This window comes from Pelodiscus sinensis, chromosome 29 (genome assembly GCF_052426305.1).
Source record: "Pelodiscus sinensis isolate ZL-2025 chromosome 29, ASM5242630v1, whole genome shotgun sequence".
Classification (NCBI taxonomy): domain Eukaryota; kingdom Metazoa; phylum Chordata; order Testudines; family Trionychidae; genus Pelodiscus; species Pelodiscus sinensis.
In genome coordinates this window covers 1,526,779-1,542,557 of record NC_143080.1, presented here as the reverse complement: position 1 = coordinate 1,542,557, position 15,779 = coordinate 1,526,779, and the positions used below count along the sequence as shown (strand labels likewise).

Here is a 15,779-nt window from a genome sequence, read left to right as displayed (position 1 = left end):
CCCAAAGGGGTGGGGCCTAGGGCAAAAGGGGCGGGGCCAGGATACTTCTGTGCTCCCCCGCCCACAGACCCTGATTGGCCAGAGGATGGGGGAGCACATGAAGTCTTTCCTCTCGCCTCCCCTGGCACCTAGAGAGAACTGTCAACTGTTTGAAACAGCTGGGGCTCGTCGTCGACTCCGAGAAACGTAGGAGCCGCAAGAGGTCATCTGGTCCGTCCCTCTGCACGGGGGCAGGATCTCCTAATGCCCAGTCCCGTGTTCTCACCGCTAGGCCGCGCTGCCTGTTGCTAACTCGGCCGCGGCTTTTCTTCCTCCAGATGGCGCAGCGCAAGATCCGCGATATCCTGGCGCAGGTGAAACAGCAGCACCAGAAGGGACAGGGCGGCCAGACGCAAGCGCGAAGGAAATAAGAGGCGCCCGCGTGCGACGGCCGTGACACATAGTGGAAACCGAATGAGTCGATGCCGGGCTTAAGAGTGACTGGGAATCAGTTACCGTAGACAGATGTGCAACTTCCCCTTCCCGGGTTGAGATTAAAAGGCAGTTTGATTGGCTCCCCCCCAAATCGATCCATTAGCTCAATACGCCGCCAAGCCTGCTTAAATGAAGCGACCCATGCTGGGGGGGGGTACCACCCCCAATCCGCCCCCCTCCCCTGCTGCTGTGATTGGCCATTGCCTAGCAACGGCGCTTCCCCCATTCCGTGCTGCAGTGAAACCAGTGCGCAGTCATCGTGCTTGGAAACCCCTCCCCCGCACTGCAGCCGATGCAGCAGTGATGCTCATTTAAGTAGATTTTGGCGGACTGCCCCCCTCTTCCCCCCCCCCCCAAAAAAAATTCCTAGAGCAAAGCAAAGCAACCCCCCTCAGTGCTGGTTTTAGAAATCCGCCCCGACAGGATGGTTCCCGTGCCCAGGCGCAGTGAGATCCTGCCTGGGCGAAGGTTTAGAGGCAAATGGACTCAGATAAGCCGGAGCCCTCCCCGGATCCATCTGAGAACGTGAGGGAGGAGAGAGATCTCTCTTCCTCGTGCACCACGCTCCGGGCGACGCGTTGGCAAAGCCTTCTCAGCCCCGAGAGCAGGTGTATATTCCAGGACGGATTTTTTTTAAAGGAAGCCTATGAAATGATGGCAGAATTGGGGAGAATTAGCCCCGGCTCATCGAACAGTAGCCTTCCTGGAGGGGACGCCCTGGGAACAACCACGCACAATGCCGCATCCTCCCAAGCGACACTGTTTGCCCCAATCAAATCACCTGAGGAAGAGAAGTTTTGATCCTTCCCTCCCCCGCCCCCGCCAAAAATTTGCTTTGTAGGAAACATGATTCAACATTCCTCCATGTCAAAACCGCAGTTGATTATTAAAAGCCAAAGGGATTTTCAACCCACCCTGAGCGTGACCAACTGCAGGCAGGATTTCACATCTCTCCAGGGGCCAAAAACCGGGGCACGCCTTCAGAAGGGAACGGACAGGCTCCTGCCTGGGCGGCGGTATAGAATCATAGAACACTAGGACTGGAAGGGACCTCGAGAGTCATCGAGTCCAGTCCCCTGCCCTCATGGCAGGACCAAATACTGTCTAGACCATCCCTGATAGACATTTATCTAACCTGCTCTTCAATATCTCCAGAGATGGGGATTCCACAACCTCCCTGGGCAATTTATTCCAGTGTTTAACCACCCTGACAGTTAGGAACTTTTCCTAATGTCCAACCTAAACCTCCCTGGCTGCAGTTTAAGCCCATTACTGCTTGTCCTGTCCTCAGAGGCCAAGATGAACAAGTTTTCTCCTTCCTCCTATTGATTGGGGGAGAGGCTGCTGGGGAACGCCGACCGGCAGAACCGAACTGGGCACCCCTGGAGCTTAGTGCATGAGCTTGGGCTAAAAGCCAGCTGCCTCTCAGCTGAGGCTGTCGCGCTCCCTCACTTTCTCTCTCTGTAAGGGGTCTCAGGGCCACTCCATGGGACAGTGTGTCTCACGAGCACACCATGCCCTGCACTAGGACAGGACACCTGGGTTCCATTCCCCACCCTGCCAGTGACACTGGACAAGAGTGCGTGCCTCAGTTTCCCCGGGTGCCAAAGCCTCCCCATCTAGCTCTGGTCTACACTAGGGAGTTATTTCAAAACAAGCGGAGCATCCACATGACCAAGCCCGTTACTTCGAAGTAAGAACTCCTGCTTTCCACAGGGAATAACGCTGGTTTTGAAATCGTGACTTCGAAAAAGCAGTCGTGTGGACGCTCCGCTGCTTCTATTTCGAAATGACTCCCCAGAGTCATTCAGAATAATTCCTCCCCAGGGCTTCCTGGGGCTCTCCGTCGCGGTAGCGCGTCCACATTAAGGGAGCCGGCCTCGGACTCATTTGGAGCCTTCCCTGCTGTGTGGACGTGTCATTTCGAAAAAGTTCTTTCGGGGTTGTTATTTCGAAATAAGTCCTTTTGAAATGATTTCCTAGTGTGGGCCAGGGCCTACCAATGGGGACATGATGCTTCCTTCCTTTTGTAAAAGCTTTGCGATGTACTGATGATACAAGCCAGCTGTTGCTAGTATCATTGTCAGACACCTGCTCACATCACTGCAGGCAGCAGGCACCCCATGGCCGGTGAGCGCCCATTCCCCCTGGCCTCCGAAAACTGCCGCCTAAACAGAAAAGGCTAGACCAGTGTTTCTCACCCTTTTTTTTTATAAAAAAATTCTAAGTACCCCCAGTATCTAGTTTTCAGACATACACAACTTATTTTTACCATTGCAATACATGTGTTTCAACAACCTAGTCATAGCCGGGCAGGCGATGAAATTTTGGGGTGTAAAAAGTACAAGAATAATAAAGTGCTGTAAAACTTCAAACAAAAATTCAGTTTTCTCCAAATGTCAGTTGTTGATGTCGCCCCTAGACTTCCCAAGTGCCCCTAAGGGTACTCGTACCACTGGCTGAGAAACACTGGGCTAGACTCTTTGAAAACGCAATCCCGAGCCATGTAAACTCTCCCCGGGGGTTATCTGTCTTTGCCTTTCCCTTTATTCTCTCTAGGGGACGGGGGAATTCCTGCAATTTGGCACAGGGGGAAAAAAAAATTAAACCCACAAGCAAAACTTTTCTGCAGTAAAAATGCCTTGTTTCCATGAGACAAAACCAAATATCGAGGTCGAAAGAATGTAATATGGTTCCTGAATCCAGTCACTCTTATGTGGGATTTTTATATTTTAAATGATGTTTTAATGGTTTGTTTATATGAGCATTTGGAAGGGACAGTAACTGCTGCGATGACATCACAGCGAGGTCTCGTCCCCCTTGGAACGGCTCCCTCCAGCTGTCCTCTGGGCCGAAAGCAACCCCGTATGGGCGGCTTTCACCCAGTGCCCATGCAGCACCAAACCAGCCGGGACGGGCAACCTTCGGGCCAAACTGTCCCGCTGAGGTCAGGTGGAAGTGGCTTCAGCAAAGCAGGAGGATGTCTAGGGTGCAGCTCCTGCTCTCTCGCCCGCCAGGGCCAATCCAGAGGAGGTCTGTGCTTTAATTCAAGGCCTACACCAGGGAGTCCAGTTAATTCCACTGGATTCAGTGGCCCGGGCAGTCCATGACCTTCGGCCTTCCCCCAGTTACACCCGTGCAAAGCGGGCCTGCCAGGGCCCGTTCGGATCCTGCTGATTGTGCCCTGAAGGGCAGCGGAGAACGGGCAGAAGCAGAGGAGACACGAGATCTCGCTGTGTCTGGAATGGGACGAGCGAGCGAGGCTCCGACAAGCGAGCCGCGGGCGACCCCCTTGCGTTGATTTGCTTCGGGAGGGGAGACCAGACCTTGTCTGCCAATGCATTCCTTGGTAGCACTCGCGTGGGCTATCGCTACGCTGCGACCGGAGGGCTGGCTGGAGCATGGTGGGGCACGCTCGGGCAAACTAGCACAGCTCAAAATAGCAGTGAAGATACATTGGCACAGGGCTAGCAATGTAAGCAGGGCCCGAGGAAGACCAGCTGGGTTAGCGACGGCCACAGGCCCCTATCTTCACTCTTATTTTCCATCCTGCTGGCTACATCGACGTCCGCCCTGGTGTGGCTCCGTAAGCTGCTGTCCCGCAGGGTAGACACAGCCCACGCCAGCGCTGGCTTGGCATTTGGACTCCGCCGCGGCCGCCACGCTCGCTCGCCTTGAGAAAGGGAACATCCACGCAGTTACTGTCCTTTAAACATTGCAACAAGAAGATGTGGGGAGGGTCAGGTCGTGCGGTGTGTGTTAGCAACAAGGGGGGGAAAAAAGTAAGAAAAGAAAAGGAAAAAAAAGCTACCTCAAGGTATGAAGTTACCTCAGCGATTGATTTTTTTTTTTTTTTTTGGAGCTTGCTGATATTTTATATAAAAGCTGATAGTCTTGAATATTTTATTTTTTTAATGAAAAGAGAAGTTACGTTTCATAATTTCTTATGAGCCAGGAGGTATGTGCAGGTAACCAAGTGTTATGAGCTCTCTATTGAGAACGACAAACTTCGGACATAGTGGAAAAGATGGTAGCCGCTGATTTTTTGGCCTTTTAAAACGGGGCGGTTAATTTCACCCTGACGCAAGCGTGATTGGCTGTCAAAATTCAGGATGGACGTAGCGGGTGGCAGCCCACCAACTTTTTGATTGGAAACACGTTTGTTTTTTAACTAGCCCTTGGAATAAAGTCCATGATTGACTCAATTCCACCGGGGAGCCAAATCGTTAAAGAGTCTTAGATTAGACCCGTTTCACAAAAGAGAAAGGGAGTTGAATGGATTTACTATCAAGAGATCATTGTTAGCCATTGCAATTGGCAAGAAAGCATGACGGGGGTGGGGGGGGGGGTTGGCTGGCTGGTATATCTCACACTGGTCCACTGTGGTCTAAATAAGTAGCCTAAATAACGCACTAACCAACTCAAATGGATCGGCTTCTCATGTCTAAACAGACAGCATCAGGCCATCTTCTCCACTATGATGCTTTAAGTATTTTACAGAGATTGCCTCAGTTTTACCGAGGATAAACAAATAATTAGAGAGAGAGAAATGGGAGCCGACATTGTATACGTGCAGACAGCAAGGAAAAAAAGAAAAAAAGAAAGATGTGAACACAGCTATCGCTATTAGAAAAGTTCACACTTTTAAGCCACATCTTGCTACTTTTTTTATCATACCTGCAGGAAATAACCCTTTTTAGGATGTCATGTTCAAAGATCCGCGGTGGTAAAAATCAAGTCTACAGAGGCTGAATCTGCGTCCCTCACCCCCCAAAACTCAGTGGGAATTCTGGGTGTGTGATGAACGCTGGAACGAGCCTCTAAACGTGTGCGGCTTTAAAGAAGTAATGACCCTTTTTCTGTAGAGACAGGTAATAGCAAACAAACCAAGAGTGATACATTCCAAAATGTGCATAAAGGGAGAGCAGGGTCCTTAATTCTGCCTTTCACCACTGGAAGGTCTGGATAGTCAAGGCCTTTGTTTCTGACTCTTTGCACCTGTCTCCTCAGGGAAGAAAGTTACAAGACGTGGTAGGAAAGAAGTGGAATAGATTTCAAGTCGATGCAGTTGATTTTTTTTCTCTTTTAACTGTAGTTGTCATCTTCTCCTATGAAAAATGGTTTCCTACTTCTTTAAATCTCTGGCTCTCGACTTTTTACAGACTTTCACAGAACGGTTTATTCAGACATCGGTGAATTGTATTTTCCAACAGCAAGCATTTTTGATAACTGGTTCAAACTGTATCATCAAGGGGGAAAAAAAAAGAACAACCCCACAGGACTGTGAATCTGATTGTTGCAGTGTTCTGCTGCGAACATCCTGCCACTTACCCAGAGTTTGATTCTTCAGTGGAATTGTTTCGTGTTTTCCACAATACGGGCCAAGCCCTGTAAAATCTCCAGAAGCGTTGCACCATTTTAATACCGTTTCTGTGTGTTCAAGGGGGCTTGTTTGCCACCCGCAGTTTCTCTTAAGATCAGTTTTGATGACTCGGGTGCTAAAAGGCTGCTGGGATCAATGCATTAGGAATAATATCCTTTCCATAAAGGAAGGCAGCATTGCCTAGCAGTTTCAGGACAGACCAGGAACTAGGATATCCCAAGTTTGCATTCTGTTTCTACTTTGTGGACTTATGTAAATCACTTCTCTCCTCCCAGAGGCCTGAATTCAGGAAAGCACTAACATAGTGTTTCTCAACCTTTTTTTATAAAGTACCCCTTTAAAAAAAAATGTACGTACCCCCAGTACCTACGGTTTTCAGACGCACAACATTTTTTCTACCATTGCAACATGATTGTTTAAACAACTTAATCGTAGCGGGGCGGGCGATGACATTTTTCGGTGTAAAAAGTACAAAAATAATAAAACACTGTAAAACTTAAAACAAAAGTTCAGTTTTCTCCAAATTTCAGTTGCATTGACGTGCCCCCTAGACTTTTCTTGGTACCCCATAGGGTACGCATACCATTTGTTTAGAAACACTGCACTAACACATGCTTAAGTCTTTTGACTTTGGCCAGATCTACACTCACAGGGAAGGTTGAATCAAGATTTGCAACTCCAGCTACTTTCATTACATAACTGGAGTTGATGTACCTTGTTTTGAATTTCCCTGCCATCCCCACAGCCATCTCCACACCCATTGGCTCCCCTTACTCCTCACAGAAGCACAGGAGTACCAGCACCCTGCAGGGGCACTCTCTGAGTGTGATTTAGCGGGTCTTAACTAGACCCTCTAAATTGAACTCTGGAAGAGCGATTGTGGCAGTGTCGATCTTCCATCTAATGAAGACCTGGCCTCAGGGAGGGCTTAGGAACCTGTTTAAGGAGTCAGAGAGAGCTAGGCCTCCCAATGCAACGTCCCATCCAGCCAGGTTGCTCTGAGGATCAGTGGAGTTATTCCCAATAAGCGACAGGTCTGTTCTGTGCAGTTTCTTGTCCCATATCCCGCCTCACGATATCTGCACCAACGGGATTTCTCTGGCACTAGCCTGAACAACAAGTCGTTATACAAGGAGCCCTTTATAGGAACCAGCTGCAAAGCGCAGTGGGTTTTTTTTCCTCTTTTAACTGTAGTTGTCATCTTCTCCTATGAAAAATGGTTTCCTCCTACTTTAAATCTCTGGCTCTCGACTTTACTGACAGAAGGAGACTTGACTGAGCTTTGGCTCAGGCCTAAATGACAAGCAAGTAAAAGGAATCTGATGATGCAACGAAATGTCTAGTCCACCAAGAATGAAAAAGAAACCGGAACAATCTCTCCACAGGCCCGTTAGTTCAACAGACAGTGGCAGCCCTGGAAGCAAACTCTTGTGAAGTGGCAGGATCTTTAGGAGCATTCGTCTCTGCAGAGCCAGGGCTGGCTTTGGAGAGTGGGAGGTGCCTCATGTTCGATAGCAGCAGCGTTTCCTCGACACAGCGAATTTCGTAACTTTGGTTTCTGTAGGGTCTGGACAATGGTTTGCTGGGTTTTTAACCTGAGAGGGACGGACTCCGGGTTCGTGCTGGAGGCCGGGGGAAGCTGCCCTGCATTAGGTTGCTCCAAGGTGCAGAATTGAAAGTAGAGAAGCAATGCAGTCTAGTGGTTAGAAGATGGGGCTCTATGCCTAGCACTGTGGCCTGGGAGGGGGGGAAATAACCAAACTTCTCTGTGCCTCAGTTTACCCATCTGTGCAATGGGTGTAATGATACCTACCTCACAGGGCTGTTGTGAGGATTAACAAATTAATGTTTTTGAAGCACTTTGCGATCCTCAGTGCCATATAGAATGCAAAGTATTATTAGTAGAAGTAACTACAACAACATTATATTTTTGGGTTCACCTAGTCCCAGCGCTATCATAGTCTTGTCTTGCTGTTCAGCAAGGGGCAAAAATGACTAACCCAGCATGCGCAGTATTTTTCTCTTCTGAGCTCTGAATAGTTTCTCAGCAATTAAAAACACACAGAGCCATGGTTCGGTAGCTGACAGAGGATATACTCTTGCTGGCAGTGAGAATTACAACCTAACCAAACTGACATACTTGGAAGGTTGTTAAGGCATCAAAATAGACTAAAATTCAGTGTAAATATTAAAAAGAAACTGCCTTGCTACATTTTCTGTTTCCTGGGCATTAGATTTTGGTTTGGTTTGGGTTTTGTTGTTTTTTTAGCAAGAAAAAAAACCAGTAAACATTAGTAATAGAGTTAATCAGTACCAGAAAAGTTTTTTGTTTTAATGTTTAGCTCCAAATATTTGGATTATTTTTAGATTCTGGGGAAAAAAATATCAGAAACGCAGACTTGGTATGAGACAGTTGAAGACTTTTTTAATTTAATTTTTTTTAAATAATAGGATCTGTTTTACTGTTCCCTTAAAAAGGTACACGCATCATAGGCTTTTTTTTTTAAACTTTCTTTTTTTTTAAGCATATAGTAACCAAGAGGGTTTTTTCTTTTTTTTTCTCTCTCTTTTTTAATGAAATTGGTGCGATCCTGTGAAACACATTTGCTCTTGAGAGGGCACGGAAAAGTTTTTAAACCCTAATTCACTCTCTTGCTGAGATCGGTCTGGAAGGAAGGAACAAATCTGTTGGCCTGCAAACATGTCAGCAGTGCTGCTCTGAATGCCGGCCGGGGGTTTCATTTGGCAGTATTAAAGGAGTTGGGCATCTAAACACTGCTAGGGAATTGAGGGCCAAACCTGTCAGAAGAGACGTGATTTGTGGATGCCTCAATTACTGGGTGTCCAAACTGAGATACGTTCAAGGAGACCCAGTTTTCAGAGGGGTGGTGCTCGGAGCCAGTTTCAAATCAGCCCCTTTTCAAGTGTCAGGACGAGTGATTTTAAAAATACTGCCCCGGCTGCCTCGCTCCCTTGCAAATCCACAGCCTTAGATTCTGCTTCAAAACCCACTGGCAGGCAAAAAAAAGACCCCAGTGGGCTTTGGGTCAGGCCCTGACAGTATTGTGTAGGAAGAAATTCACCGTGACTTGGTTGAGTCTCTTCCCCCCCCCCCCCCCCTTTTAAGTCCTAGTTTGTAAAATACAGAGCGGATGAAATAAGCAAGAGGCTCTCGAATCAATTTATTCCTGAGAACATGCAGGTGCTGCAAGCTTGAAATGTACGTGTGCAAACTACCTCAGACCTTACAATAAGATTTGAACTGTAGATGGGAGATTGCAGTTTTGCCCAGCCTCAGAAATGAGCCCCCAGACAGACGCTTCTCTGAATTGAAGAAAAGGATCTGCCTCCGCCCCTGCAGCGGTAGGGTTCCTGGAGGGCGAGGTGGTGGCCGGGGACACAGTTGGTGGCGCCTTATTTTCCACTGTTGGCATCTCGTTGCTAGGAGTCCGCTGAGGAGGCCTACTTTGGGGGGCTTGTACCGTCGCTAAAATCAAGGGCTATGTCTACACTGCAGGGTTTTGCGCAAAAAGTCTTTTGTGGAAGAGTTCTCGCGCCAAAGCGCGTCCGCACCTCAAAGCGATGCGCTTCGGCGCAAGAGAGCGTCCACGCTGCATGGCCGCGCCTGCGCAAGAAAGCTCGGCTGGCCGTTCACAGAATGGTCGTCAGAGCACCTGCGCTTTCTCGGATCGGCTCTTTGCGCGAGAAACCCCCGTGGAGCGTCCACCCCTGCCTTTCTGCGCAGGAGCTGTCGCACAAAGAGGAGTGATCCCTTGGAGGAGGAGGGGTACCTGCACCGCCAAAAGCCCTGGGGTCTGCCGTTTTACGGTCGATTTACTTGCGCCAAAGCGCATTTGAGGTGTGGACGCGCCGCGGGTTTGGGCGCAAAACTGGCCATTTTTACACAAAAACCTTGCAGTGCAGATGTAGTGACCCAGGGTGTGGACTGCCCGGAGCTAGAACAGCCAGGCAGTGGATGGCAGGGTCTGAGAACCACATGGGGATTGATTCCTCTCCCCCCCCCCGCCCCTCAAGGCACTCTCCAGAATCTCCAAAACCAGTGCTATGGCCGGGAAGTCCACCCCAGCGCCTGCTGCACCACAGCGAGGAGACGAGGGCTCTCCTAAGGAACACTGGGAAGGAGCGAGACGCTGCCACCCCTGTGCTAAAACATGCCTGGTGGTAGAGGGAGGTGTAGGTGACTGAATCAAAACGACCCAGCCAGCTTGAGGGAGACAGGGCCTGGGGAGGGCAGGAAATACCGGCTGCCGTGCCCTGTGGGCCCCCGAGGCTCAGGCAGACTTCTGGGCAGAAGGCTGAGCATCAGAACTTAAAAAAAAAAGTCGGCCCATTGTTAATTGAAATATGCATCCGAACCCTGCTGCTTTCAGAATTGTTTTAATTCTCTCTGGCGTGTAGTGGGTTCGGGACCTGGCAGGTGCAGAGCAGGCCTGTGGGAGGGGGGAGAGCCCCCCGCCTGCTCCCCATGGTGCAGGGTACCACTGTAGGGATCTGTCATCGGCAACAGGAGATGATCCAAGGGAGGGGGCCTGGTGACTGCAGGCTCACACTGGCACTTTCATGACCCAAAAAGCAACATTTGGCCAGACTGGGACTGGACTGGTTCCCTGGAGGCTTTTTCAAATTAAGATTCATGGGAGAAACTTGTATTTCACCCCCTGAAAACAGCAGAAGCCATAAGGGTGAGGAAAGAACTGATGAAATTGACGCTGAACAGTCAAACTTTTTCAGTGTCCAATCAGCCCACAATGCAAAAGGAAAAGAAAACCCCGCAAATAAGATTGTTCACCAAACTCGCTTTAGATTTAACACCCTGGGAGAAGACTAGGATTGTACAGCCTGCAACGCGGCACGGAGCTGGTCTTTACGAAAGTATTTAGCTCATGTTACAAAAGTTAAGGAAAGCTAGCCAGGTTTTTTCAGGGGCACCAGATCCATCCTGTAAGCGCCACTGGTTTCAAGATGAATTGTTCCTCTCGCACACACACCATTAAAATCAGCTGACCCTCCTTCAGTGAGATCTGTCCCAGTGAATTATAAAATCTACAACTCTGCAGTTTCACTTCACATCAGTTAAATCTGTTCCTCCCCCGTGAAGCCCCCAGCTAATCCTTCACCAGCTAGACCCCATGGAGCATGTTTGCTTCACTGCATGTCAAGGGGACATGACCTTATGTATAACCAATTCATTTTTGTTTATCTACCTCTTAGTGACAATAGAATTAAAAATAGGTAGTGGCAACTCCACAGGCTGTAGTGTAGAGGAAAAAATTACTCTCTTTTTCCAAAGAAAAAAAAAAGTTCTTTAAAAAAAATAGAATTTATGGGCTTTCTTTTCACTTTAACGTGTTCATTAGTCGTAAAAGTTCCAAACTTCCGCAGTGCTAAATTGTTCAATTGTGACTAATTTTTTTGAAATGCTCACTCTTCCATTACTTTCCCCCCCTTTTTAACTTTGCTATTTACTTCTGTCAGCAGTGCAACTTCTCTTCGCTCTTCTTTCTCGGTGTACGATTTGGCCGTGGGATGGCTGGTCACTTTCCTGTAGGCTGGCGTTCAATTGCCGTTCGGACCAATTTGCCTATAGCAGCCCCTTTGCCTTTAAAACTGGCAAGCGTCTGGAGGTGGGGTGCTAGCTGGAGGAGTCGGGTCAGCGTGGGCTAACAGCAGAGCAGCTAGGGCAGGATTATAAAAGCAACAACCAAACAAGAATGGCTTGTGGGTCGACCGTGACTCCTTACACCATCATCTGAGAGTCAGGACAGGCCGATTGATCCCGAGAGGTAGACTTAATCCCCGCTGCAGTTATCCTGGTTTTGAAATCCCCAGTCAGCTGCCGTGTTGTTCTGTACTCCCTCGGGGGAGCCGGGGGGGCCACGGAACAGCTCGTTCACCAGAGCGATTTACTCCAACAAAATTGTAAGTGGGTGGAGCAAAAGGCGCTTTTGCCCTGCCCCCCGGCACTGACCCCATGCGTGTTCAGACTCTGCCTGGAAAAGTTGTACTTTACTGTCATGATCCGGTTCCTCCCTTCAGTTGCTTGTTGAATTTTCTCTCTATCTCCCCGCCTCCCCCTTTTCTGCTCCATGTCCTTGACCTTGTACTCTGGGGAGACAGGCTGAGTGGCGCAGCTCTGGAGTTTGTGAGGACGGATGGACATGGGCTCCATTTTGCTTCCAGCTCGGGTTTGCCACAAACCGCTTGACTCCACTGTTTCATTTTTAAAAATAAAGCGCAAAAAAAAAAAGTTACACAGCCTCCGTGTGTTTAATCTCCGCTGTTAGGAGAAACCCAAGTGGCGAGGGTAGGGCCCGATTAACTCTTCTGGGGCCAGAGGCTATTACATTTTGGGGGGCCCCCAGCTTTGGGGTGGAGCCAAAAATGGGGGTTTCAGAGTGGGGGGGGCTGTGGGTTGAGGCAGGAGAGAGTGAGGACACTGATTAGGGTGTGAGGCTGGGGAAGAGGGATTAGGGGTCCAGGAGGGGGCTCAAGGCTGGGATGCCGGAGGAGGCTGGGGGGCAGGGATATAGGCAGGGGTTGTGGGGGCGTGGGCAGGAATGTGGACAGGGGTTGGGATGCTGGACGAGGCTCAGGGCTGGGAGTGCGGGAATAGGGCAGATGGCTCTGTGTGCTGCCCAGCACTTGTGTGCAGGCACCACCTCCTGCAGCTCTCATTGGCAGCAATTCCTGGCCAATGGGAGCTGTGGGGGGCGGAGCCCAACACATGGAAGGGCTTCCTGGCGCTTGTAGCTGGGGAGGCAGGAATGCCAGTGCATGGAGCTACGTGTCGTCTCCTCCCCCACCCCAGCGTGCAGGGGCTCTCAGCGGCTGCAGCCCAGAGCCTCAGGATTGGGGGGGCCCTGCAGAACATTATGCACTTTTGGCAGCCTGGAGATCTTTTTGCAGGGCCCCTAAAGCCCCTTCCTTCCGCCAGCCCTGGCTCAGGGATGCAAAGGCCTGCGTGGGCGGGCGCTGGCTCACAGCCTGGGCATAGTGGGCGGCCCGCGGGGCTGCTCCCCCAAACACTTCACCCGCCCCTGGGCTGGGCAGGGCTGCAGCGTGGGCCCTCAGGTGAGCCAGCGGGAGGCAGGAGCCATTCCGTGGCTTCCCACGTGGTTGCCTCCCTGGCACCACGCCAAGCCAGGCTGCAGAAGTGTCACCGGACCCTGGGGAATGGTGGGGGGGGCCTCGGCTTCAGCCCCGAGTGGAAGGGAGGGGGCTAGGGCAGCCAGAACCTCAGTGCAACTTGGTCAGCATGGTCCCCAGGTAGCCCTCCATTCCAGCAGCCTTTTAAAGGGCCTGGAGCCCGGGGGGGCACAGAATCCTTCTCCGATCCCTGGCCTGGGCTCTCTTCTCTACCTGCTGCATCATCCAACTCCCTCCTCTGCCCTCCGTGAGCTCCGTGGCAGACGAGAGCGGGGGCTGGACGATGCAGAGGGCTCCGGGAGCAAGCGAACACGCTCAGCGCCAACACGGAGCACGGACTGTTCTGGGCAGCACCGAGCTCCCTCGGGGCCCCCGCGTTGACTGAAGGGGCCCCGTGGAAGGGGGCAGGCTGCCGTGTCAGCACTGGGCAGGCCCTCTAGGAACGGCGCCTCCGCCGGCTCAGCTGAAGCGAGAAGCCGCTTTTCAAAACCTCAGCGCCACTTGGCTGCCCAAGACCATTCGTGCCAGCAAAACTGCAGCCCTATTTGGGCCCCGAAGCGCCTCTCTGTCGGCTCTGTCTGCACGGAGATTGTAAGCGCCCTCGGCAGCGCCGGTCTCGGCTACTATTTATTGTAGAGAGCTGGGGAATCGGCGTGGCCAGCTCTCCGTGAATCACGTTGTTCCTGAACTCCTAATCGGTAAGCGCTAGGACCACCAAAATTGGGATGCAGCGTCTCTTAAAGCAGGGTCAGGACTTGGTTGTGCCAGGACAATGGGTCCTGCCTGGAACGGGATTGCTTCTCATCAAACAGAAAGGGAGGGGTGTGATAGCGGGGACAGTTATACCCCAGAATGACCACATGGGGGCAGCAAGTGTCCCAGCCCTGGGGTGCAGCTGCTGGCCAGCAGCATGGCCCCTGCCACCCCAGCCGGCCCCGGGGGAGAAGCAAGTGGGCAGGCTGGCACGGCCCCTGCCATCCCACCCCTCCACCCCCCACTCCTCCTTTCCTGAACCCCCCACATCCCTAAGCCTCTACCTGGACTCCTGCACCCTCCCCCCCCACACCTACAGCCCCCTTCTCTGAGCTCCTCAATGACCTGAGAGCAACGCTGGTTAAACTTGCTAGTACTACGCCCCTTTGATCTGGATTGATGGTTCGGAGACTCCAGTAATCAAGTGGACCCAAGGGATCGGATGTGGCAGCCATCCCTGTTGAAAATGAGTGTGGGTGCCTGGGGTGCTGCCTTATCCCTACCGACTTCGGAGTCTGCCACCACCCCGAAAGCCGCCTACTGACACGTGAGACGTCCCGGCGCCTCTTCCAAAGCAGCGCGGAGCCCGGCCGCCCCTTAAAGATGAACCGAGTGATGTGGGCACCAGTGTGTGTGGGTACAACCCACGGCGCCCGGTGCAGGGCGGTCACGGCCGTGGAGAGACATGTGCTAGCACATGGAAGGGGGGGAGTTAATTATCAGTGTTAACGAGACCGATTCAGGCAGGGGGAGGCGACTTACTCCCCCCAGCAGAAGGGGAGGTCCGAATACTGAGAGGGGGAAAATGGCCATATTCAATCCTGTTAGGTCTGCAAGTGAATGGCAGCTCTGCTGTTTCTTGCTGTCAGCTGGCTGTGAAGTTCTTTTTGTAAAAGGACGGCGCTGTTTAAATCGGGCATGCAGTGTGCAGGGGGGGCCAAGGGCTCTCGGCTGGGCTTTGTAGGTTCCCTTTCTTGAGGTCTGATGTGTGTCCATAACTTAGAACGGCCAGAACATCGACTCCTCCCGGCCTCCGATTTCCATCCCACGCCGCTAGCAAAGTGGGTTTTTACCTAGAGATGCTGAGGCCCAAATCAATCTAAGTCTTTAAAGGTTCCGCCAGACGCCTCGTTGTTTTTGCAGCCACAGACTAACCCAGCCACCCCTATGGGATTATGCACCTTGATGCGCTGCACAGCAGAGCTTTTAGCGGTGAGGCCGGGCTTTCGAGCAGGGTGGTTTTCTTCTTGCACTAGCTTTTAGAATATCCACTCTAAAAACTTGAAAAGGAGGACTCTGCAAGTGTCAAAAATCTTGGGAGATAGGAGTGAGGTCTGCAAAATCACGAGTGGTCAGATAATTTTGCAAGATTCCAACATTTGCAGCAATTAAGATTCAGAAAAGGGCAACAAAAATGATCCGGGGTTTGGAACGGGTCCCGTATGAAGAGAGTTTTAAAAGACTGGGACTTTTCAGCTTAGAAGAGAGGAGACTAAGGGTATGGGGGTGGGGGTGGAAAGAGGTCTGGAAAAAGTGTGGGAAAGTGAATAAGGAAAAGTTATTTACTTATTCCAACAATATAAGAACTAGGGGTCACCCAGTGAAATTAATAGGTAGCAGGTTTAAAACAAACAAAAGGATGTTTGTGACTCAGCGCACAGTCAACCTGTGGAACTCCTCGCCAGAAGATGTGGTGAAGACTAGGTCTTTAACAGGGTTTAAAAAAGAGCTAGATGGATTCATGGAGGTTAGGTCCATCAATGGCTATTAGCCAGGATGGGGAGGGATGGTGTCCCTGGCCACTGTTTGTCTGGAGATGGGTGACGGGAGGGATCACTTGAAGATTACCTGGTGTGATCCCTCCCTCTGGGGCATCTGGCATTGGCCACTGTGGGCAGACAGGACCCTGAGCTGGATGGACTGTTGGTCTGACCCACTCTGGCCGTTCTTCTGAGATACAGCAATCTCTTACCCAGTTGTTAAAAGGAGAGCAAGTGTAGAA

At 51.0% G+C, this 15,779-nt stretch overlaps 1 protein-coding gene across 2 annotated transcripts in view; it reads left to right on the top strand.

The window, feature by feature from the left end:
* Nucleotides 1–7,716, top strand: part of IGF2BP1 (insulin like growth factor 2 mRNA binding protein 1) — a 53,670-nt gene extending 45,954 nt beyond the window's left edge. For both annotated transcript variants that reach the window (XM_075911557.2, XM_075911556.2), the window contains exon 15: nucleotides 318–7,716. In XM_075911557.2, the coding sequence (XP_075767672.1) occupies nucleotides 318–410 (93 nt within the window). In that variant the 3' untranslated portion in view covers nucleotides 411–7,716. The remainder of the gene's footprint in view (nucleotides 1–317) is intronic.
* Nucleotides 7,717–15,779: the final 8,063 nt, after the last annotated feature.